Below are 26,772 nucleotides of genomic sequence, written 5' to 3' on the forward strand. Positions count from 1 at the left end.
ACATGTACTACAAAGGCAGCATCAGGCTACCCAAGGCACGGAGATGACGGGACCTTGTACTGTATATAATGTGTACACTAAGATATTTCAGTTACAACATACATTTTAAACTCCAGATAGGGAATGAATAGTCTTGAATGGTAAAGTGCTAATCTAGCCTCCCCACACGTGTGCACAATCTATGATAAGACCCCTCTTGCAAGGTTCTCCCAATATTTAAAGCAATGGGAGCTGGTATTGGTTATGAAGCATTGCACCACACTTATGGCCTCAGCAGGTCACACAACTTGCATGATGGATCAGGATCAGTAAGGCTTAGGCTCCTTTAACACTTAATCCGCTGCGTTTGGCATGCGTTTGCGCTAGTAAGTGTTATTGCATTTTTTCCCCCAAATGTAATAAGAAAATATATTTGTTACAATCCCAACACACTGCCATCCACAAAAAAGAGTACTGTACTCTTTATTTTGCGGATGCCAGCGTGTGGGGATTGTAAGAAATAGGTTTTCTATTACATTTGGGGAAAAAACGCATACTAACACGTACCAACACGTACTAACGCAAACGCATGCTAAACGCAGCAGATCAGGTGTAAAAGGAGCCTTAGGAGGCAGAAGAGGGCAATGCTGTTTAATTGTCTAGTGTCCCTTTTAACAAACTGTGCATGCACGGTGTTCCAACAGGAGTGTTTGCCACTTGCCAGGCATCCCACTGCATAGCTGCCAATCTATTTCTGATAAATAGTGTGGGCTGCCTGCCACTGACACGCTCAGCTATCAACAGGTAAATGAGCGTATGCATTCACTTTTCATCTCTATGGAACGGTCTGCGGGTCATTTTATGCAGAGACATATCTGCCTGGGCAGGAGGCTGTGAATCATTACTGAACAGACAGACTAAATCACAGGATTAGTGATCCTTTGGCTTAGTAAATTAGGCCCAATATACTGATAGACATAATCACTGTCTAGGGGGGCAGCTGGTGACAAAACAAGCAGCCATGTAGTATGGCACAGGTGTGAGAATCACAAGATTGCATGAAAAGAAGGACAGGTAAAACGGTTCACTTGTATGCCTTGCATTGCACATTAGATGTCTTTTGCCTGCAGCAAAATCTCTTGACATGTTTTATTCACCATTTTTCCATTTTCTAGCTGCGTAGCTTGCAATATTCACGTTTCCCTTTTGAGTACGTTTAGTCCAAAAAATGACTAGCGGGGCCTCTACAAACCAATTCTTGTACAGCAAAATATAGACCTTCTCATGGACATGACGTAACGCACAGGTGTTGCACTCCAGTCCTGGAGGGACATATCCAGGCCAGTGGTAGGATGGACTGAGTAATGCGTTCTACCTGATGAATCGCACCTTTACTGATTCCGTCCCATCAATTAAAGTGGACTTGAACTCTTGCCCAGGACAGAAGAATAACATAGAGAAATGCACCCTGTGTGTTTTCAGAGAGAAGAGCCTGTCTAATTCCTCCTCATTTGTAAGTAACCACAAGTGTCATTTGATTTCTGAGCCGTGTCAGTACAGAGCTAATATGTAAACACATGATGTTAACTCTTTGTCTGCTTACATGAAAGCAGGAAGTAGACACACCACCGATTTATTGTAGGAGTTCTGTAAGCTGTAACAAAGAAATGTTTTGCTTTAAAGGTTATTATAGTGCTGCTCATCTTTTAGAGCAGAGAGGAGTTTCTGAGTTCAGGTCCACTTTAATTTGAGCTGTTGCAAAAGGGTTTTTAGGATCTCTGCCCTTGAGGACTGGAATTCGACATCCCTGATGTAGCAGAAAGCTTCATTTAGCCACCACAGACCACATTTGCCTGAATCTACAGTACCTCTTGTGTTGGATTACATGTTTGATAATATCAGTGGCAATACATACAAAAAGGTGAGGAATTCATTCAAAAATGGCTCATCTTTCCAGGCAAGTTTGGATGTACGCTGAAGTGGCCGAGGCCTGAAGTTAATAAAACATACCTGGAGGAGATGAGTCCATACATTCTCTATAGGAAATGAGGATATAAAAAAGGCATACAAACATATATTTGTGTATATGTAAACATCGATAGCAAAATTTGAAACTTTTGGATTAGTTAGCTGCTGTCTCGAAGCAGAATATGAAATTGTCAGAGCAGGTCCACACCGGAGGCGTGTGCAGATGATGGTAGACGGACTGAAGCATCTACTTGGTCTTCTTGATGCCCCCACATCAAGATCCATCCAAACAACTGATGCACCCCCTGTACTCGCCAGCTCTGTTACACTTCGTGGGTCTAGCAAAGTGTCTCCAGTCTAGTGCAAGCTGAGACAGAAATGGCTGCATTTGTGACATCAGGGAGAAATGTAGAAAACGAAAGATTTGGCACTACTGTCTTGTGAAAATTCAGACCGTCTTAGGGTCAAAGATTTGCAGCATTCTTCTCACTTTGCTTAAAAAGACTGTACGGTAATTAAAAGTGACCCTCCAATGAAAAGGCAAACAATAGCGACAGAAGACTAAACTATCATGAAGGTGGTAGATATTATAAAGATGATAGATTGTTATACCAGTTTTTTCTGACCAGAAATGTCTAAACCGTATGGAGAAGAACGTGATTGCAGACACCAGTGTGCATGGTGCTGGATGCTGACTCGAGACACCATAACATCATAGTGATAAAATACATTTCTTCCTTAGGTTAGGTCATCTATGTGTGGAGATGAGCAGAAACAGGAGTCATTGGCATGGTCTGAGCTCTGCATAATGAAAGAGAATTTCTTGAAAGCAGCATTTTGGCACATCTTCATATTTTAGAATCCTTATCTGATATATGGGGAAAGGTAAGATTCCTTCATAAGTCCAGCTGACCCACATATGGTGCCTGGCAGCTAGCCCAATACGTTGTTTCCATTGGTAACACTTTGTAGAGAAGCTTTGGAGATCTCAGTGCTAACGGTGGATAGAGGGAAACTTTCATATTTATCCTGTCCTCCTGTGCAGCGGCAACGGAGAAGCAAGGTCTTTACTTCTTTTTGGAAGTTACTGTTGAGGAAACCATACATGACGGGGTTGACACAAGTGGACGCCATAGCTGCCAAGTGGCAGAGGGAAAAAATGAGGTTGTGGTAGCAGGCAGAAATGCGCTCATGGTCCCAGTCAAAAAGGGCATTGAAAACAGTGAGGGGAAGCCAACATAGGCCGAAGGCTACCACAATGGAAAGCAGCATGATATTTACTCTGCGGTGGCCTCCCCTGCGTCCTACTGAATCCCCACCTCCGGCTCTCTCCACCACATCTCTCCTTCTACGCAGCCGTAGAAAGATGCGTAAGTAGCAGAGGAGGATAAGTAGAAGGGGTAGACAGTACTGGAAAAGCAAGAGGCAGGTGGTGTAAGCCAGGCGGTGATTCTCAGAAGGCCAGCTGTCGGTGCAAACAAAGTGGTCAATGAAAGGGTCAAAGGGCAATGAAAGGTTTTGGAAAGGGTGCTTGGTTAGAATACTGAACGAGAGGAATGGCAAGGAAATGAAACAGGAAATGGCCCAGGTTACTGCAACAGCGAGATAGGCATGCCATGGCAAAGGCTTCCAACCCGTTGGGTGAATGATGAGCTGATGTCTTTCAAGAGCGATAAGGACCAGCGACAGCACCGACACTGTGACAGAGATACACTGCACAAAAGGTGTGACTTTGCACAGTGCCTCCCCCAAGATCCATCGGTTCATAAGAGTGTAGATCACTGTGACGGGCAGACACACCAGAGCCATGAGTATGTCGGAGCAGGAAAGATTTGCAATGAAGATGTTGGTGACATTTCGCATCTCCCTCTGCCGAGCAATGACAAAGACCAGGCAAGAGTTTCCAATGAGTCCCACAGCTATGAGGGCACTGTACGCCACAACTAGGAAGGTTACATTGCCAACGGAGTCTGCACAAGGGTCCTCCCCTTCCCAGTTGGGGCCAAGACGTCCAGACAGGTTTAGGTAGAGGAGGCGCAGGTAATCCTCCATCTTCTTATACCACGTAGTTCCTCAGGACACACCTACAAAGCACAAAACTCATCTCATTCACAAATTCAAATTCATCACATCAACTCTTTATAAGTTAAATGGTTTTAGTGAATTAAACAGTCATTTAAAAGCAAACCTGAAGTGAAAATAAACTTATGAGACCATGAATTGTATGTGTAATACAGCTAAGAAACAGAACATTAGTAGCAAAGAAAAGAGTCTCATATTGTTTTTCAGTACATATTGTTTTCCCTTTAGATTGTAAGCCTCCGGCAGGGTCCGCCCCCCTAGAGTATCCAACCTGATCATGAACCCTCCTCATCGGGTACCCTTCCTGCGGACTGACTTGGACTTGAACTATGCAGTCTCTAAAGGTGGCCACTAACGGTCCAATTTCTAGCGAAAAATCATTAGAGCGATCAGAAATTCTGATCGGACGAAAAATCGTTCACTACACCATCAACTAACCAATCATTGCTTCCTATCTATCACGACCACCAAGAAAATCCAAATTTTCGTTCGACGAAAATTCATTCGGGCGACATTTTTTTCACTCATTCATAATCGATTGTGTCCACCAATGGAGATTATTTACAACCAATCCGATCAGAATTTCTGATCGCTCGAACGATTTTTCGCTAGAAATTGGACCGTTAGTGGTCAGCTTAATACTTAATCTCCGTTGCACGATCTTGTACCTTGTTGTCTCCATATTTATCTATTTTTCAGCTCTGGCTAATATGTTGGCGCTTTATAAATACAATAAATAATAATCAGGGGCATAACTACAAATTATGGGACCCACCAGCAAAACTTTGATGAGGCCCCCTTAAGTGCTCGTGACCTGTGGTCGGCACTTTAGCGCATTACACATCAGATGACGTGGATGCACGGCCACTTAGAAAAGCCGACCCTGCCGGCCGGTTGTGAGCATTACGGACGGCCAGCGGGGACACAGAGGACCACCGGAGCTGCGGCGAGGGACTGAGACGGCTGGTAGAGGCTGGAAGAAGCCTCAGCTGAGTAAAAATGGATTTTTGCCCCTCACCTTGGAAGTTCTTTAACCACTTAAGCCCACAGGCTTGTTTATTTTTTGCATCTGAGCAACTTTTACCTCCCATTCATTTGCCAATAACTTTATCACTACTCATCACAATGAATTGATCTATATCTTGGTTTTTCCAGCACCAATTAGGCTTTCTTTGGGTGGTACATTTTGCTAAGAATTAATTTATTCTAAATCCATTTTAACAGGTACTGTATATTAAGAAAGAAATGGAAAAAAAATCATTATTTCTCAGTTTTTGGCCATTGTAGTTTGAAATGAATACATGCTACCGTAATTAAAAACCATGTATTTTATTTGCCCATTTGTCCTGCTTATTACACCATTTAAATTATGTCCCTATCACAATGTATAAAACGATGTTGGAGGCTGGCACATCCAGTAGAAAAAAGCTCTTTATTGAAAAAACATTAAAAGCAGTGGTAATACACAATGTATGGCGCCAATATTTTATTTGGAAATAAAGGTGCATTTTTTCAATTTGTGTCCATCACTATTTACAAGCCCATAATTAAAAAAATTATATTAATACTAGTAGACTCAAGCCCATTTAAAAACGGGCTCTAGGGTCTTTTTCTCGCTGCCACATGTTACTGAGCGTGCAACCGACGCGCACGCGACTCACACGCTCGTGCACCCACCGGGTGCACACCCACCGCACACCCAGTCGCACGCTCACACGCCAGCCCGGCTCCCTGGCCCCATCCTCCTGTCTCTGTGAGGCTGGGTCCGTGCTGGGCACATGCTCAGTAGCAAAAAGCACGAACCAAGCTACACAGGGACAGCGTGGCGCAGGGACACAGGGGTTTTATTATAGAGGATACTCCTTTGACATGCATATTTAAAAAGTTCAGACCCTTAGGTAACTATTTATGTTTTTTTTTTTTTTAAATTGTAATTTTTTTTTTAATTAAAAATTGTATTTGGGTAATTTTTGGTGTGGGAGGTAAACAGCTAATTTTAAATGTAAAAAAATGTATTTATTTAATAAAAAATGGATATGGGTGTAGTTTTACTATTTGGCCACAAGATGGCCAAAGTCAAAAAATCCTGGAAGTGTGATCCTACGCTTCCAGGAAGCATTAGGAGGAAGGGAAACTTTTTGTAACTCAGGAAAACCGCAGCCTCTGATAAGAGGCTGTCGGTTTTTCTGCGGGGGGCTTGATCAATAAAGGGATCTATAATCCCATTCATTGATCACTGGGCTGCCGGCCGGCCACGGGAGCGCGCGCAGCCTATCTGGACGAGAATGTTCGTCCAGATAGGCTTAAGTGGTTAATTGGATTCACACTTGTCTTTCAGTTTTCTGCATGAGTTGTCTGACAGTGTTGCACTGCTGTTAATTGTTTTCCTGCATGGGAAAAATATATTCAAGTGTGAACTAGCCCATTGTTTAACCCCCTTGCCGTTCCAATTCTGTCGGCAAGGGGGCAGCGCAGCACTTTTTTTATGTATCGCTAGCTACATGATAGCCGCTGACAAGCGGCATCCTCCCATATATTTCGCGATCTTTGCAAGCAGGAAATCCCGTTCAGAACGGGTTTTCCTGCAGGGCTTCCCCCATCGCCATGGCGGAATGACGTCACCGATGTCATGGACGTCGGGACATCAGAGGGAATCCCGATCCACCCCTCAGCGCAGCCTGGCACTGATTGGCCAGGCTGTGCAAGGGGTCTGGAGGGGGGGGGGGGCGGCTCGGCGCAGCGGGTAGCGGCGAATCGGGATATGCACGCAGCTAGCAAAGTGCTAGCTGCGTGCAATAAAAAAAATTGTGAAAATCGCCCCAGCAGGGCCGGAGAAATCCTCCTGCGCAGGTTACCCCGAGCTGAGCTCGGGATAACCGGCAAAAACGTTAAAGAAGACCTGAACTCAGAACTTAATTTCAGCTCGAATGACTAGTTCACACTAGGGGCGTTTTCGGCCTTTTTTCAAGCGCAGGCGATTTTTAAAATCACCCACAAAACGTTTGTGCAATGAATCTCTGGGAGAAGGTTCATATCAGCGTGGTTTATGCGCTGTGCGTTCAGCAAAGCGCTACCTGTACCATTTTTGAGGCGATTTTGCCTCAATGGAAGGTATAGGAAAAAACGCAAATGCTCACAAAATCGCTTTGTGCAGCGATTGCGTGAGCGTTTTTAAGAATAAATACCTTGCATTTATTCTTTTTTGGGTCAAAGAGTTTACTTATTACTTCCTGACTTGCGTCAGGGAGTGAATTACAAAACCGGGGGAAGCACACAAAACGCTTTTAGTTGTGAATGAGGTCAAAAAGATACGCAACAGCATAATAACCTTTAAAGAAAAACATTTAAGCTGTTACAGCTAATACAAATCCTGCAATAAATCTGCACAGTTTCTACTTCCTGCTTTCATGGAAGCAGACATATTGTTAACATTCTGTGCTTTCAAATTAGCTTATCTGCCTTCTCTGCTGTGGCAGTCCGCTGACACAGGTGAGAGATGAAATTACACTTGTGATTAGACATAGACGAGAGGGTACTAGACAGGCTAAACTGTATAAATACACACAGGGTGCATTTCTCTATGTTTTCCTTCTGTCCTGTGCAAGAGTTCTGGTCCACTTTAACATTGGTTCTCAGTTTTTTTATACAGAAAGTACATAGAAAAACAAATGTGTGAATCCAGCCTAAATGAAAGGCTCAGGATGACAGCCACACAACTGGCATTTTTAAAAAGGAGATAAAGTAGGCAGCAGGGCCGGGCCGAGGCGAGAGAGGCTCCAGCCTCAGGGCGCAGTGTAGAAGGGGACACACGACTCACTCAGCTATCATTCTCTATTGTGTTTGAAGCAGAGAGAAATAAGAAAAAGTCATACATGGCAGTGACTGCAAGCCAGATAACTAGAGATTAAGGTGTTGGGGGCCCTGGGTCGCCTCTTACTCTATTAGCAATCGGTGTGTGCCGGCTGTGGTGGGAGGGATGAAGGGCGCACTTTGGTGTCTCAGCCTTGGGTGCTGGAGGACCTTGTCCCGGCTTTGGTAGGCAGTGTCTCTATTGCTTACTATAGGCTTCTTCTAAAAAAAGAAATAAAAAGCAGCGATTGGAAACATGACGTCAGTACTTACCAAGGAATTAAGAGTGACGTCTGTAGTGAATCATCATTTTATCTGCTGCTGACTAATTATCCAAAAACATCTAAAAGAGAAAACAGTGGTATCAGTGACATAGCATCTGAGACATGAGCAGTTGCAAATCTTATACCCCCCAGCATTGCATTTCTTACCCTCCCCCCTAGAACCTGCTTCCCATTGACTTCAGAGGTGAGAGATGCATGAATATGGAGTAGGGAACAGTTAGTGCGAATGGCATCCACTGTAACGGACGATGACATGCAAGTCCCTACAAACTACTTGATGCCTAACCCTAATTACCCCCCACCCACCCCCGTACAGACTCCCTACTCTGAGGCCTAACCTTAACCACCTGCACCCACGCCTAACCCTACCCTCCACCGTAAATCACTGCCCTCCACTGCAAAAAAAATGGATAATGTAATTTTTCAGGGGCAGCCACAGGCGCCCATTGATAAAGCGGCATTGAGGGCAAATTTCCACTCAATGCCACTTTTTCGTTCAATCTTCTGGGTGCCTAAATTGGTAAATCTTCAAGGTACTTGAGATAATATTACCAATAACAAGGGGTACTAAGCACAGGCTTTCATAGAAGGGGTTAATACCAAAAATAATGTTGAGAGCCTCTCTAGTACACAGATAGTACAGGTAGTATGGAAGAAGAAATAGCAGTAAGAAGGAAGTGACAGAAATCAGTGGCACTGGTCACATCCACCAAAACGCTGTCTGTATGATTTGAACAGGAGAATGTTATTTGTAGCAGAGTTCTGAGAGCTGAATATTCACTAAGACCTATTTAGTAAAAAAAATAATAGGTCGGTAAAGTACCGCATTTTGTATTTGAGGCTTTTTTTTCCAAATTCACTAAGATTTTCACACATACAGTAATAGTTCGGTAATAGCCCATAGCGAACTAATGGAAAAGAAGACTATTTCAATATAGCTCTATTTTCTGAATTATTATTTTTTATTTATTTATATTTTTATGGGACAGGAGTAAGGGAGCAAGTCCATATTACACATACAGGAACATGTCATTTCAAAAACATGAAAGCAAAACTCCAAGCCTAGATCAAAATACATTATACCATCAACTTAGTAAGCGAAGTACCCCACTGCAGCTGCTGCAGATATACTGTAATCCTGCTTTGTAAATGTTATTATGTAAGTGGAAATAGCCCAGCCAAAGGAGTTAAAAGCTAACACCAGCTACTTCTAGTAGTTACGGAAGTATGGATATTTTCCAGATGTAATTATTTTGTGTCAAGTGAGAATAAACGAAAGGCTCGTACACACGTCATACTGAAGCCAACGACAGGTCCTTCGGCACCTCCCGCTGGGCGGGTTTTCAGCAGACAGTACAGCGTGTGTACAGTCTGTCAGTGGACTGATTAGGCTGATTCTGAGCGATCCGCCGACAGACTGTACACACGCTGTACTGTCTGCTGAAAATCCGCCCAGCGGGAGGTGCCGAAGGACCCGTCGTTGGCTTCAATATGACGTGTGTACGAGCCTTTATGCTACCTGAATTATTTCCATCAAAGAGTACCTACAGTATAAAAGGCAGAGGCCATATGCAATTAACTTTTTCTCTAGAGTTTTCTTTTAGGATATATTTTTCAAATTATTTTTAAATAACTTTTTAACACTTTGCAATGGGAAAAGTACTAAAAAGTAAATGAAAAAGTATCTTAAAAATAATTATGAGTATTTTCTTGCTTGCTGGTGGTTTAAAAGGAATTTTATTGACAAGGTGTAAAAATGCCAATTAGGAGAAAACTCGGGAGAAATTCACTTTTCCTCCTAACTTTTCTTCCAGGTGATATTTTCACACCTTGGCCCATATGCAATTCACTTTTTCCCTTGACTTTTCTCCTAGGTGATATTTTTAAAATTGTCAATAAAATACATTTTAAACCACCAGCAAGCAAACCGATACTCAAAATAATTCTGATAGTACCTTTTTACCTACTATTTGATACTTTTTCCATTGCAAAATGCTAAAAAGTTATTATAAATGAAAAATGAAAAATTATCTCCTAGGAGAAAACTCAGGTGAAAAAGTGAATTGCTTACGGCCCCTTATCAATTAAACGCCTTTTAGGCCACCAGCAAGCAAGAAAATACTCAAAATATTTTTGATAGTACTTTTTCACCTACATTTTGGTACCTTTTCAATTGCAGAGGGCTGAAAAGTTACTTTAAACAGGAGATGAAACATTATCTCTCAGGTGAAAAAGTGAATTGAATAGGGCCATAGCCTCTTATGTCAGGCTCTATCTTGATGAATGATTGCAGGGGAGATCTCAGGGTTAATTATATACCTGATCGGCATTAATTCACTCATTCAGGTGAATGCTCCGCCCCCCTCGGAAATGTGGCCGTGGTGTTTTTTTTCCAAAGTTCTGCTGAGGCTCTGGCCACTCCCATCTGCGGTGCCGCGGCCTACCCCCCAGCTCGGCAGCCAGACCTTATTGGCAGCTGCCAAGCTGGGGGCAGGTTGAAACTACGCAGGCAAGGTTTCCAAAGAGCTTCAGCAGACTTCGGCATTGAGGAGAGGGCAGAGCATCATCTCTGTAAGGAATTACAGTATTTTGTGAGAGGTTGGTAGTTTGCCACCCTGGAAGTCACGCTTCAAGATATAGATGGTGATGTATTTAACAAACCAACACATATAATGTTTACTGCTGAATGACTACAGGACTAGAAAGCGTTTGTGTCTAATATGGCCTACATTTCTACTGAGAGGGGAATAGAAGGTGTCATGGATAACCTTTCAGAATAAAGATGGCACCCTCCATATTCCTCTCAATTCATTGCTTCTTTAAGCACACTTACATCTGTTTTCTCTATTTCTGTATATTCTTTCAGTGATAATCAGTTTGTTATTCGGTAGGAGAGCCCATCTCTAGAGCATGGCTGATGAACAGAAAAGCCTAGTGGAGGAGTTATGTGGGCAGCTGCTGTCTAGTATCTGCCAATGGCTCCCTACAGAAGTTATCAACCGATCTGTTCCTTCAAAACTTCGAGGGTTTACTAATTGCTTCCAATGACACAACAATCAGTGGGAAAGCCCGATTACTCATCAAAGAAGAAAAATCACCATGACTGTTATGTGCACGGTGCATTGGAAGAAACAAACACATATTTAGAAAGGCCATTCAAAATGAAAAGTTTGGCTGGAATGACTGGTATGCGCTGAGAGGAGACGAGAGTTTGACAAGACAGAAAGGAGAAAGCGAGCACATGGTGCAATGGTGGTATACGTATTATTAAGGCACTTAAATGGCACTGCTTTATTTCGGTGCTAGGCTTCAGAGTTCCTCCACGACCATTCCTGAGAGCTTGTTCTTACTGGGCAAAGCAGGTGACCACACAATTTACTGCAACATGCACCTGCATTACTCTCCATTGCTCAATAACAATGAATGTGAGAGCATTGCCGGCTACAATGCATGCATTTGCAGAAACATTGCTGTGCATTGCATAAGTGTGAATGTTAAGCTTGATTAAGGCTACTTTCACACTACACTATATCCATTGCATCGTGAGTCCTTGGCATGCATTGCGACCAATAGGGATGCAATATATCATTGTGGGAATGGCAACCTGCGGCACCGAGCGAGAGAAGGTGGAGCCTCTGCCAAGAATTTTGCCTGAGCACAGCTGCCGCGGATCCTTCTTCGCATGTTAGCAAGCGTTCTGCCTAGTGGATTGATACATCCAAAGGAGGGATCCACGGACAGGCTTACTGGAACAATGTGCCCTATATTGTCCCGGCACACAAATGCAACATCTGACCGTCTCAGATGACGATTGTTTAATGCTAGGTACACACTATGACATTTTCTGGTAGATTTACTGTCAGATCGATTATTTCCAACAGGTCCGATCTGATTTCCGATTGATTTCCTATTGAAGTGAATGGAAAACGGTCGGAAATCGATCGGAAATCAGATCAGACCCGTTGGAACAAATCAGTCTGACAGCAAATCTGCCAGAAAATCTCATAGAGTGTGGCTAGCATTAGGGCCTATCCGGTCCCCATTGTGAAGACATAGGCAGATAAACATATATGTTATGTATGTGTTTATCTGCCAATGCTTAGGAGCGCACGCCGCACTGCCAGGACTGCATATAGCGTGCACACACTACAATTAACTAGCGCTGACGAGGGTAATACCATTAGTGAATCAACCTGATAGCCACTTACACTCCATGCCCTGGGAGAGTCAACACACCTACCACCGATGCTGAGTCAACAGAGCCCTGACACTCATTCATGCAAGAAGTTGGTTTTTGTCAATGCAGCAATCCAGGTAATGAAAATGGATAATGCAAAAACGGTTTATGTTTTATGCAGAAAACTGAGAACTGCAAACTTTGATACATTCCACACAATGTACAGCGCTAAAATTGCTGAGCGCAGGCATCAGACAGGTAGTATTTAGATAGGTAGCATAGAGTGCATTGCGCACATAGTGTAACTCGCATTATGTACACAACCCTGCACTACTTCTGTGATGTATATTGCACATAAGTAAATTGTGATTCTTGAAGCACAACATTTTTTTCAGAAATCATGCTCTGGGATCACATTTTTTGTAGCTGCCATATAAAACACATATACCACCCAAAACAGAGCCATTCTCAAATATTCATTATTGTTTTTATTGTTACACATGCATCCATTTATCTGAAATGACAGTATAGACTGTTTTTTCACTCCTTCATAAATTATTATGCAGAAAGACAGCTACTGACTCCCTTATGGTTGCTATAGCTGCTATTATACTCCTGAGGTAAATACATTTATCATTTGCAGGTAGAACATTAGTCATACCCTATTTATATAGATGATATCATAAATTACTGTGGGCAACATAACCCAGCATCTGAAAGATCTATTATACAAAAACGCTCTTTCATGTTCAGGGGCATAACTAGAAATCACGGGGGCCCCCCTGCGAAAATTTGTATGCCCCCCCCCTCTCCCAGGTCCGTTTTTGGGGGCAGGAGGGGTCGCAGCATGAGGGTAGAGCATTGGCCACCTACGTCAGCTCCACAGATTGTGAATCAATTTCATAGTGAAATCGATTCAAAATCTGTTTGCAGTGTAGACAGCCAATAGATCCCTCTGTGATCAGATTAGATCACAGAGGGATCTATCTGCTGGTCGATCTGGTGGCAATCAACCAGTGTATGACTGCCTTTATTTGGAAATTGCACTGCGTTTTTCTTCTGGGGACTAGATATCACTATAGAATTGACCAAGCATTGATTGCCATATGTGGCTCTGCAATCCATTCATTTTCGACTGACGGTAGTTGGTATGTATATAGATCCCTAAGCTTTCAACACGTGGTAAACGTACCATAGGGGGTACTTATGTCGTGCTTAGGGGCTACTTGTCAAAGGTAAGTCAAAGGTAAGATTTTTTAAATTAAACAAACAACAAAGTATTTTTATTACTTACATGCATAAAACACTCTTTAAAAAGCAGCTTTACAATATTATGGCAGATCCCTTGGAAATGTATATGCATTAAAGGTTACCCGAGGTGACGTGTGACATGATGAGATAGACATGGGTATATACAATGCCTAGCACACAAATAACTATGCCATGTTCCTTTTTTTCTTTCTCTGCCTGAAAAAGTTAAATATCAGGTATGTAAGTGGCTGACTCAGTCCTGACTACATTGTGACCCTCACTGATAATAAATTCCAACTATAAAACACTTTCCTAGCAGAAAATGGCTTCTGAGAGCAAGAAAGAGATAAAAAGGGTCAATAGTTCATACACTTTAGCTCTGGCATACTTCAATAAATGTGTCATTGCGCAAAAACAATAAAACAGTTAAAACTTAAAGAGGAACAGTCGCAAAACTCTTAAAATTTAAAACACATACAAATAAGAAATACATTTCTCCCAGAGTAAAATGAGCTATAAATTATGTTTCTCCTATGTTGCTGTCACTTACAATAAGAAGTAGAAATCTGACATTATGGCTCATTTTACTCTGGAAGAAACATACTTCTCATTTGTATTTGTTTTAAATTTTAAGAGTTTGGCGAAAGTTACTCTTTAAAAAGTAGATTTAAACATAAAACTGTGGAATATCTTAAAAAGTCATTTTTAGTAGAAAGAAGATAGATACAATTGTTTATTTCATTAGTTTATTTTAGCCTCAGGTGTCCTTTAAAGCAGAGTGGTTCTCAAACTTTTTTGGGTCAAGGCACCCTTGATGACTTAAAAATGTTCTTGACAAAAACAATTACAATGCTTGCCATTTCATGCATTGTCCCCTGTGTCCTCCTCTGTCCCCCTTTGTGTCCACTTTCACCCCCCAGGAAATGCTGGCGGCGCATTAGGGTGCCGCGGCACCCAGTGTGAGAACCTCTGTATTATGGGATACTTGAGATAATGCTACCCACAGCAGGAGGACCATCTTTAATAAAATGTTGAGAAACGCTGGCTTAACCAAAAAAATCCTTGAGTCTGATTGGGCGTTCTGGGCAACTGCTCCGCTTTTGCTCCGATCTTCTTTTCCCTACCTCGATAAATCAGCTCCTGTGCGTCACTGTTGACTGCTTTGCCCCGTGTGTTCATACATGTAGTTCTATATATATAATGGTTACCTATTGAAGCTGGACACAAGTTGATCAGTAACCGGAGAAAGCTCTGAATGTTATGCAAATAGTTGTACCCAGGTCTGCACTACCTGTTTATCCCTCTTCTGTGATTATCCCTTTTGTATACTCCTTATCTCCAGCACAGAGCACTGAACATCTCTCTGTATGCAGATAGCTGAAATGAAATCTATGCAGGTGGTAACCATAACTACCCAGTTATTCCTTCTGCCTTGGAATAGGCGCATCATTCACACCAGCAAACACCATGTTCCCCTGCATTTACAGTGAAAGCTATTGATTGGTCCTTAGTGCTAATAACTGATATAACAAGCGTGAATGGATGTGAAGTGCTTGAGAGGGTTCCCATTACATTATGTGGCCTATTTATTCTCTACTTCAGATAGATTTTACTAATTACAGTTATATATTCCTTCTGCGCTCTCAGGTGTGTATCAATATTATCAAGAGGAGTTCTTTATTAAAAGTTGTAACTCATTTCAATGGAGCTTTTTAAGTAAATCTGAAGTGAGAAAAGGTCTGATACTTACCTATGTATAGGGAAGGCTCTAGATGCTATTGAGTCTTCCCTCTCCTCTCAGTCACTTCATTCCAGCGCTGTCACCCCCATTCCGTGTATTCAACCAACTGGAGTAATACGCCTTCAGGAACCCTTGGAAGGCTTCGGAAGCACTCGGGGACAGCTCTGTACTGCACATGCACTTGGGCTCCAGAAGCCTTCCGAGGACTCCCAGAATACATCCAAAAACGGCGCAGGGAAATTTGGGCGCATGGTGAAGCCAAAAAACTGCTCACCCTGCTCCTGCAAAAGTCCTGGTTAATTACTATTCCACCCTCCAGGCTGCTATTTGCTCAGGGGAGAGATACAATTTGGTTGCCAGCTATTGATGGCGGCCGATCTACACTACAAAAACTACAGTGTTTTTCTTGCCTTTTGTTGGCACCCAAATTACCCTCTGAGTGCTGCTATAACCATAATTCACATTACAACCTATGGAGGTGCCAAGCGGCACCCAAATGTCGTGCTTTTTTGCCTGCCTCGTCCCAGAGGAGGGGTAACTTTACCAGGGGACAAAGCTGGAACGAGGAAACCGAGAGGGGACAACAACAGCTCAATAGGTTCCAGTGTTTTTCCTCTCCACAGGTAAGGATCTGACTTTTTGCTTTAATACTTTGGAGTGGATAGATTGATGTTCATTTCCAGTGGGGCTTTTTTTGCTAACCTATTCCTACTGACCTCATGCCGCCTCCAGCTATCCTAGCATATAACCTCCTGCTCCCCAAACTCAAATACAGGGTTCTCAGGGCCACATGACCTCACTGTCTGTTTGGACTGCATTTCAGCCTGAAGACACTCTGAGAGCTGTGCTGTCCTGACACCTCCTCCTCCCACAACCACAGCCCCGTATCTCAGGAATGCCTACACTGCTCCCAAAGTGCCCTATCACTGGCCAGGTCAGTGGCAGCAGCAACAGTCACACCTCCCCTCCAATCAGTGGCACAGAGTGGAGCAGGAAGCGGTGTGATTACCACAACCATCCCCAACCATGACTGGAGGAAGTCAGGACATTGCAATGGACAGTGACCCACCTTCATAAGCGGGAGAAGACCCAAACAGAAGCCTCAGCATGATGTCATCACTGGAACTTCAGAGGTCCAGCTGAGTAAAATGGGTTAGATTATAGTGACCCTCCTTAGTATTAGCTAGGGAAATTAGAGAGGGGCAAAAACTTTTAAAATGTAATCTTCCATGTAGGTGGACTGAAATTCAATACCTCATTCATCATTATAAAACATTTCATCATACAGTAGACTCTCAGTTATCCAGAACTCTCAAGCAACCAGAAAAAAAATCCCAGCCTTGCAGGATGCACAAAGTTACTTTTACAGTGTGTTAAACGGTAATAAAGTTGTGTTACATTCAGTTAAAGTACACCAGAAGGGAACTTTTATCTTTCATGAACTAGTTCGTGGAACAGGGAATGAGGGGACCCCGAAAAATTCATTTCGTAAATCATCAACATCCCCCAGCACTCATGTTTTGGAGTGACGTGAGTGATCTCACCGACCGAAGCCTGTGAGAGTCAGTTGGTTCCCGTCTACCAGTGGTGAGGGGGGGAACCGGAATCCGCACACTCTGCTTCATTGCGCCGTGGTCTCTTGCTTATTTTCAGCCTGAGTGCAGCTGCGCAGCTCTGAGTCCTCCTCCAGCCCAGTCATGGTACCTGGCAGTCTCGCATGCTTTATGTCCACAAGACTGGCGGGAGCCATGAGGGGCTGGAGGAGGACTCAGAGCTGCGCAGCCGCACTCGTGGCGATGAGAACTGCGCAGGCGGGGCAAGACCTGGCAGCCATCTTTAATGGGGCTAATGTAGACGACCAACGCCTATGAGAGCCGATCGCCGTGATTGGCCGGCTGGGGGGTGGGAGGGGTTTTTGAAATAAAAAAAAAAAGTAAGGAAGCAAAATTTATTAATAAAATATTAGTGTAAATATTTATTGAAAAAAAAATAAATGCTGTGGGGGGGATCAGACCCCACCAACAGGAAGCTGTTGGTGGGGAGAAAAGGGGGGGGGGGAATCACTTGTGTGCTGAGTTGTGCGACCCTGCAGCTATGCCTTAAAGCTGCAGTGGCCTGGCCTTTAGGCGGGTTTAGCACTGCAGTCCTCAAGTGGTTAAACCACTCTAGAAGCCTAATAACACAGCTAAAGATAAAAATAAACATATTTATATATAAACAATGCCAAAAAGATATGTTTAGACTGTCTGCATGGTCCAGGTGTGTATACACACACAATTTAATCGATCCTGCAGACCATACTGTGGGGCCCCAATGCTGTACATCGTTAGACAACAACCAATCCACAATTGACCTCGAAGGAATCCGCTTACTGGTCGATCTGATAAAATCTCCAATCTTCATTTATCAAACTGAAGACAATCAAAAACTGATAAACTCATGCGTATCAGAGTGAACCCCCCCCCCCCCCCCTTAGTCATAGCTGAGTTTTGTCAGAGGCCGGTTGCATAACTTAGGAGGCAGGAGCTCTGAGCCCCAGTGCGAGTTTGACACTGGGCCCCCTCAAGCGCTCTATATATAGCAATTGATATGGAGCACCAAAACCTGCCAAGGACAGCTGCAGTGTCAGATAGGTGTAGGCTGGAGAGAGGAACCGTCTATTAATGGTTACAATAATCAAAACACATATAAAGGTGATCATTCTAGCCAATAAACAGCTAATAAAGCGGTTGAAGGAGGGCCCCTACTGGGCCCCCTGTGGTCTGCATCCCCTATTGCTATGCCACTGAACATAGCTGTTTCCTGTATAAGGCAAGTTACTTTGCTTGTGTGATCCTTGCTACATAGATAGTGTAATGCTCTCTGTACGCAAGTACATTTTACCAATGTTTTATGAATGTACTCCAGTGTTTCTAACAGAAACTGGCAGATAGGTGTGCCTAAAGCCTGGTAGACACACCCAATTTTAATTGGCCAATCATTGGCCAACTTTACCACTGCCATGTAGTATTATTGATTCATGTAGCGCCAGCATCTTAAGTGGCACCCTCATACTACCTGGTGGTGGTAACATTTGCTAGTAATTGGCCAATCAACATATGGCTGTGTGTATGCAGCCTAAGGCCTTCATATAGGCAGACCTACAGCCAAGTGGTTACTCAAACCAATTTATAGATCGGTTATCAGTTGGATGGGAAGAGCAAGTCAAATACGTGTTGTTATTATTACTGATGATTTATGTAGCGCCCTCATCTTCTGTGGCATTGTACAACATAAGAAACAGAGAGGGGTGCATAATACAGGCAATGGCATAAATGGTACATAGTATAGAGTTAAAAGACAACATAAATGTTGCAGTGACCAAAAACTGAAAGGGAGACAGCCCTACCCTTGGAAGCTTACAATCTGAAGACATAGGGAGGAAATAATAGGTATGGCAGAAGAAGAAGCAGGGAGTGCAGTGATTGGCCCCAGTGACGGAGTCGTTGTCCCGCCCTTAAGACAATCAGCTCTAATAAAGAAGGAAGCAGTGAGCGGCTGTCTGGGGCAGCGCCCCCCTCCCGATTGGTGCATGGCTCCCCAAAGCTGTGCGGTAGCTTCCTATTGATTGGTGCTGTATGGCTGTATGTATGTATTTTAGACACCGGAGGACAGAGGAAACTGGACAGAGGACACGGGGACACCTGAGGAAACAGGGGAATGGAGGACACGGAACAGAAGAAGGGGTACAGAGAACAAGGCACTGGACACGGGGACAGAGGAAGCAGGGGGAGGGGCAGAGGACACGGGGACACTGAGCTACATGGGACAGAGGACACACGGGGATGGAGGACACAGGGGGACAAAGGACACATACTTTAGTGCAGGTCCGAATATGTATTATTTGGCCTATAAGACGCACTAACCCACACACACACTTTTGGGGGAGAAAAAGTGCGTCTTATAGTCTAAAAAATACTGTATATTGTCCCATGTGTGGCCAGCATTAAGCTGTGTATACTGTACGTGTTCAATTAATGTCACCCACGGGGATTGGGAGCCCATGCCTCAGGCTGTGCAGACATGTTGCTTTGCAAATGAGGGAAGTGTCCTACTCTATGGGGGAGTGAGAACAATGTAATCTCCCGTCGCTTGACCGAAGTCAAGTGATCCACCAGGCAAATCACTGGCCGAGCAGTAGAAGCATATAGGGCAGGAGCTGCTGCACACACACTGTAGTCTCAGCAGAGGCGGTCGGTATCATGGTAATGGTACAATTTTGTGGCCGATTGAACGTTTCCGCAGTGGTAATTGATTGGAATTGATTGGTCGTCCCCATTAACAGCCGAATTCTCAATAGTCAATTCAATTATTGGAATTGATCCTTTTTTTGGGATAATTCCTATATATGTAATCCATCCATCCCAAACAATCGATTGGCTGCAAAATTGTACCGTTAATGGGCACCTTAACTACTCCAACTGCATTTTCACAAACTGGTAAACTCTGTATGTAAAACAGTTTCCTTAAAAGGAACCTGAAGCAAGACGTATGGTGGTTGCCATATTTATTTCCTTTTAAACAATATCAGTTGCCTGGCTGTCCTGCTGATCTTTCTGGCTGCAGTAGAGTCTGAATCACACACCTGAAATAGGCATGCAGCTAATCTTGTCAGTTTTTTGTCGGAAACACCTGTGCTTGTTCAGGGTCTATGGCTAAAAGTATTAGAGGCAAAGGATCAGCAGGATAGCCAGGCAACTGGTATTGTTTGAAATTAAATAAATATGTCAGCCTCCATATCCTTCTCACTTCAGATTATTTTTAATGTCCATAGCACCTTGGCCCTCATTAACGTGCCTGTGACACAGAGGTACCTTGGACCTCATCCCCACAGTATCTGTGGCAAAGAAGCAAACTGGATCTTACCACCAAAGACTCTGCCACAGGGATGAGCAGAAACTACGCCAGTGCGAATTTACGCATCGTAGTTTGCATCTACGCATCGTAGTTCGTAGGTGAAGTTGCAGAACTACGCTTACGAATTTACGCATAGCGAAGTACCGCTACGCGTAGCTTACGCTTACTATGCGTAGTTAACATGTGTATTGCGTAGTGAACTACGTATGCATTACTCGCGTCTATTTTTCCGCGTACGATTGTATGCTTACAAATTTACGCATTGGAAAGGGGAATGTATGCATAGAAGAGTTACCGGGATAAGCATCTAAAGAGGAATTAATGCGTAAAATTTTCTGCCTACAGGCATAAGCATCCGCATACACTACGCTTTGCACTACGCGTAATTGCGTATTTTAACGCGTATTCTACGAAATGCATACGAATCAAATATTTGATTTCGAAGCCGTAGTTTGGCGAAGTGTAATTGCGTAAAACTACGCGTAGTTCCAGCGTAGCGAAGTTGGCTGACTACGACCATCCCTGCTCTGCGACACACAAAGCACCTTGGACCTCATTACTGAAATCTGTGTGACCCAAAGTCTGTGTGACACAGAAGCACCTGGGACCTTACCATCAATGTCCCTGTGGCACAGAAGCACCCTGGACCTCATTATCAAAGTCTGTGTGACACAGAAGCACCTTGGACCTTACCATCAATGTTCCTGTGGCACAGAAGCACCCTGGACCTCATTATCAAAGTCTGTGTGACACAGAAGCACCTTGGACCTTACCATCAATGCTCCTGTGGCACAGAAGCACCCTGGACCTCATTATCAAAGTCTGTGTGACACAGAAGCACCTTGGACCCTACCATCAATGTTCCTGTGGCACAGAAGCACCCTGGACCTTATTATCAAAGTCTGTGTGACACAGAAGTACCTTGGACCCTACCATCAATGTTCCTGTGGCACAGAAGCACCCTGAACCTCATTATCAAAATCTTTGAGAGACACAGAAGCACCTTGGACCTTACCATCAATGTCCCTGTGGCACAGAAGCACCCTGGACCTCATTATCAAAGTTTGCGTGACACAGAAGCACCTTGGACCCTACCATCAATGCTCCTGTGGCACATAAGCACCCTGGACCTCATTATCAAAGTCTGTGTGACACAGAAGCACCTTGGACCCTACCATCAATGTTCCTGTGGCACAAAAGCACCCTGGACCTCATTATCAAAGTCTGTGTGACACAGAAGTACCTTGGACCCTACCATCAATGTTCCTGTGGCACAGAAGCACCCTGGACCTTATTATCAAAATCTTTGTGAGACACAGAAGCACCTTGGCCCTCATTAACGTGCCTGTGACACAGAGGTACCTTGTACCTCATCCCCACAGTATCTGTGGCAAAGAAGCAAACTGGATCTAACCACCAAAGACTCTGCGACACACAAAGCACCTTGGACCTCATTACTGAAATCTGTGTGACCCAAAGTCTTTGTGACACAGAAGCACCTTGGACCCTACCATCAATGTTCCTGTGGCACAGAAGCACCCTGGACCTCATTATCAAAGTCTGTGTGACACAGAAGCACCTTGGACCCTACCATCAATGTTCCTGTAGCACAGAAGCACCCTGGATCTCATTATCAAAGTCTGTGTGACACAGAAGTACCTTGGACCCTACCATCAATGTTCCTGTGGCACAGAAGCACCCTGAACCTCATTATCAAAATCTTTGTGAGACACAGAAGCACCTTGGACCTTACCATCAATGTCCCTGTGGCACAGAAGCACCCTGGACCTCATTATCAAAGTTTGCGTGACACAGAAGCACCTTGGACCCTACCATCAATGCTCCTGTGGCACATAAGCACCCTGGACCTCATTATCAAAGTCTGTGTGACACAGAAGCACCTTGGACCCTACCATCAATGTTCCTGTGGCACAAAAGCACCCTGGACCTCATTATCAAAGTCTGTGTGACACAGAAGTACCTTGGACCCTACCATCAATGTTCCTGTGGCACAGAAGCACCCTGGACCTTATTATCAAAATCTTTGTGAGACACAGAAGCACCTTGGCCCTCATTAACGTGCCTGTGACACAGAGGTACCTTGTACCTCATCCCCACAGTATCTGTGGCAAAGAAGCAAACTGGATCTAACCACCAAAGACTCTGCGACACACAAAGCACCTTGGACCTCATTACTGAAATCTGTGTGACCCAAAGTCTGTGTGACACAGAAGCACCTTGGACCCTACCATCAATGTTCCTGTGGCACAGAAGCACCCTGGACCTCATTATCAAAGTCTGTGTGACACAGAAGCACCTTGGACCCTACCATCAATGTTCCTGTAGCACAGAAGCACCCTGGATCTCATTATCAAAGTCTGTGTGACACAGAAGTACCTTGGACTCTACCATCAATGTTCCTGTGGCACAGAAGCACCCTGGACCTCATTATCAAAGTCTGTGTGACACAGAAGCATCTTGGACCCTACCATCAATGTTCCTGTGGCACAGAAGCACCCTGGATCTCATTATCAAAGTCTGTGTGACACAGAAGCACCTTGGACCTTACCATCAATGTTCTTGTGGCACAGAAGCACCCTGGACCTCATTATCAAAATCTTGCTTTTAGTGATGGCTAACACAGTATAACACTCTACTGCTTCTACTATCAAAGTCTGTGTGACACAGAGGCACATTGGACTTAATTAGCAAAGTACCTGACCTGTGGCACTGAAGCACCCTGGACCTCATTATCAAAGTCTGTGTGACACAGAAGCACCTTGGACCTTACCATCAATGTTCCTGTGGCACAGAAGCACCCTGGACCTCATTATCAAAGTCTGTGTGACACAGAAGCACCTTGGACCTTACCATCAATGCTCCTGTGGCACAGAAGCACCCTGGACCTCATTATCAAAGTCTGTGTGACACAGAAGCACCTTGGACCCTACCATCAATGTTCCTGTGGCACAGAAGCACCCTGGACCTTATTATCAAAGTCTGTGTGACACAGAAGTACCTTGGACCCTACCATCAATGTTCCTGTGGCACAGAAGCACCCTGAACCTCATTATCAAAATCTTTGTGAGACACAGAAGCACCTTGGACCTTACCATCAATGTCCCTGTGGCACAGAAGCACCCTGGACCTCATTATCAAAGTTTGCGTGACACAGAAGCACCTTGGACCCTACCATCAATGCTCCTGTGGCACATAAGCACCCTGGACCTCATTATCAAAGTCTGTGTGACACAGAAGCACCTTGGACCCTACCATCAATGTTCCTGTGGCACAAAAGCACCCTGGACCTCATTATCAAAGTCTGTGTGACACAGAAGTACCTTGGACCCTACCATCAATGTTCCTGTGGCACAGAAGCACCCTGGACCTTATTATCAAAATCTTTGTGAGACACAGAAGCACCTTGGCCCTCATTAACGTGCCTGTGACACAGAGGTACCTTGTACCTCATCCCCACAGTATCTGTGGCAAAGAAGCAAACTGGATCTAACCACCAAAGACTCTGCGACACACAAAGCACCTTGGACCTCATTACTGAAATCTGTGTGACCCAAAGTCTGTGTGACACAGAAGCACCTTGGACCCTACCATCAATGTTCCTGTGGCACAGAAGCACCCTGGACCTCATTATCAAAGTCTGTGTGACACAGAAGCACCTTGGACCCTACCATCAATGTTCCTGTAGCACAGAAGCACCCTGGATCTCATTATCAAAGTCTGTGTGACACAGAAGTACCTTGGACTCTACCATCAATGTTCCTGTGGCACAGAAGCACCCTGGACCTCATTATCAAAGTCTGTGTGACACAGAAGCACCTTGGACCCTACCATCAATGTTCCTGTGGCACAGAAGCACCCTGGACCTCATTATCAAAGTCTGTGTGACACAGAAGCACCTTGGACCCTACCATCAATGTTCCTGTAGCACAGAAGCACCCTGGATCTCATTATCAAAGTCTGTGTGACACAGAAGTACCTTGGACTCTACCATCAATGTTCCTGTGGCACAGAAGCACCCTGGACCTCATTATCAAAGTCTGTGTGACACAGAAGCATCTTGGACCCTACCATCAATGTTCCTGTGGCACAGAAGCACCCTGGATCTCATTATCAAAGTCTGTGTGACACAGAAGCACCTTGGACCTTACCATCAATGTTCTTGTGGCACAGAAGCACCCTGGACCTCATTATCAAAATCTTGCTTTTAGTGATGGCTAACACAGTATAACACTCTACTGCTTCTACTATCAAAGTCTGTGTGACACAGAGGCACATTGGACTTAATTAGCAAAGTACCTGACCTGTGGCACTGAAGCACCCTGGACCTCATTATCAAAGTCTGTGAGGCATAGAAGAACCTGGGACCTTACCACTTATGTACCTGTGACACAGTCGCACCCTGGACCTCATTATCAAAGTCTGTGAGGCACAGATGCACCTGGGACCTTACAACCGATGTTCCTGTGACACAGACGCACACTGGACCTCATTATCAAAGTCTGTGTGACAGAGAAACACCTTGGACTTCATCAGCAAAATCTCTGTGACAAAACATTGTATTGGACCCCATTACCAGACCTCTCTGTGCAAAGAAGCTTGTAAATAATTCAACCTATTGACACTGAGCTAAAACTGCTTGGTGCGTTGTCCTTGAACTTGAAACAACACAATCCAATTTTAAAGCAACAGATATACACAGGCTACCAGTCTGCTCTGTCTGCCATGATTGTGACCCCTGCACAAGCATACAGTTAGTGGAGCCAGAACACCTGATGTGCATGCAAGTTTTGTGGCAGTGAAATGGAAAATACTGAAAGCAGAGGATTGGTACAACTGCCAGGCAAGGTGGATTTTTGTCTGTAGGAAATAATACCCCCCCCACACACAATCCTTTCACTTCAGGTTTTGAACAGGTGTCCAGGTGCACCGATCTAGAAAGATAGCAGATGGCAAGTTTCTCAGATGGCTGAGCTTTCATTCTGTATTACAGCACATTCCAAATGTTTTGCTGATGTACAGGACAGACAGAGATGGCAGTGAGAGTGTTAATATAACCATAGGAAACAGGGACATGATTGATGAGAAGTGCCCAGAAGATTTAATGCAGGGCTTTAACTGGTGAGAGGAGCCCAGAAGATGCAGGGGTTAGGACGGTAATAAGAGCTGCCCAGCAGAGACGGGGAGGTGAGAGGTGCCCAGCAGATGCAGGGGGTAATAACAGGTGCCCAGCAGATGCAGGGGGTAAGCTAGTGAGAGGTGCCCAGCAGATGCAATTCAGGGGGTAAGCTAGTGAGAGGTGCCCAGCAGATGAAGGGGGTAAGCTGGTAAGAGGTAACCAGCAGATGATGGGGGTAAGCTGGTGAGAGGTGCCCAGCAGATGAAGGGGGTAAGCTGGTAAGAGGTAACCAGCAGATGATGGGGGTAAGCTGGTGAGAGGTGCCCAGCAGGTGATGGGGGTAAGCTAGTAAGAGGTAACCAGCAGATGATGGGGGTAAGCTGGTGAGAGGTGCCCAGCAGGTGATGGGGGTAAGCTGGCGAGAGGTGCCCAGCAGATGCATTGCAGGGGTTAAGCTGGTAAGAGGTGCCCAGCAGATGAAGGGGGTAAGCTGGTGAGAGGTGCCCAGCAGATGCAATTCAGGGGGTAAGCTAGTGAGAGGTGCCCAGCAGATGAAGGGGGTAAGCTGGTGAGAGGTGCCCAGCAGATGCAGGGGGTAAGCTAGTAAGAGGTAACTAGCAGATGATGGGGGTAAGCTGGTGAGAGGTGCCCAGCAGGTGATGGGGGTAAGCTAGTAAGAGGTAACCAGCAGATGATGGGGGTAAGCTAGTAAGAGGTAACCAGCTGATGGGGGTAAGCTAGTGAGAGGTGCCCAGCAGATGATGGGGTAAGCTGGTGAGAGGTGCCCAGCAGGTGATGGGGGTAAGCTGGTGAGAGGTGCCCAGCAGATGGATTGCAGGGGTTAAGCTGGTAAGAGGTGCCCAGCAGATGAAGGGTGTAAGCTGGTGAGAGGTGCCCAGCAGATGCAGGGGGTAAGCTAGTGAGAGAATGCCCAGCAGATGCAGGGGGTAAGCTAGTGAGAGAATGCCCAGCAGATGCAGGGGGTAAGCTAGTGAGAGGTGCCCAGCAGATGATGGGGGTAAGCTAGTGTGAGAATGCCCAGCAGATGCAGGGGGTAAGCTAGTGAGAGGTGCCCAGCAGATACAGGGGGTAAGCTGGTAAGATGTGCCCAGCAGATGCACGGGGTACGCTGGTAAGAGGTGCCCAGCAGATGCAGGAGGTAAGCTTGTACAAGGTGCCCAGCAGATGCAGGGGGTACGCTGGTAAGAGGTGCCCAGCAGATGCAGGAGGTAAGCTTGTACAAGGTGCCCAGCAGATGCAGGGGGTACGCTGGTAAGAGGTCCCCAGCAGATGCAGGAGGTAAGCTTGTACAAGGTACCCAGCAGATGCAGGGGGTATGCTGGTAAGAGGTGCCCAGCAGATGCAGGAGGTAAGCTTGTACAAGGTGCCCAGCAGATGCAGGGGGTAC

The 26,772-nt window shown here is 44.8% G+C and overlaps 1 protein-coding gene across 2 annotated transcripts in view; it reads right to left on the reverse strand.

The window, feature by feature from the left end:
* Positions 1–546: 546 nt before the first annotated feature.
* Positions 547–26,772, reverse strand: part of LOC137561132 (neuropeptide Y receptor type 1-like) — a 29,079-nt gene continuing 2,853 nt past the window's right edge. Inside the window, exons 1-3 of one of the 2 annotated variants that reach the window (XM_068272395.1) lie at positions 18,720–18,760; positions 8,152–8,221; positions 547–4,031 (exon numbers count right to left, since the gene is read on the reverse strand). In XM_068272395.1, coding sequence (XP_068128496.1) covers positions 2,881–3,999 — 1,119 coding nt within the window. In that variant the 5' untranslated portion in view covers positions 4,000–4,031; positions 8,152–8,221; positions 18,720–18,760 and the 3' untranslated portion in view covers positions 547–2,880. Of the gene's footprint in view, positions 4,032–8,151; positions 8,222–18,719; positions 18,761–26,772 lie in introns of those variants that run through there. The other variant, XM_068272394.1, reaches the window with a different exon arrangement.

This window comes from Hyperolius riggenbachi, chromosome 3, assembly GCF_040937935.1.
Source record: "Hyperolius riggenbachi isolate aHypRig1 chromosome 3, aHypRig1.pri, whole genome shotgun sequence".
Lineage (NCBI taxonomy): Eukaryota > Metazoa > Chordata > Amphibia > Anura > Hyperoliidae > Hyperolius > Hyperolius riggenbachi.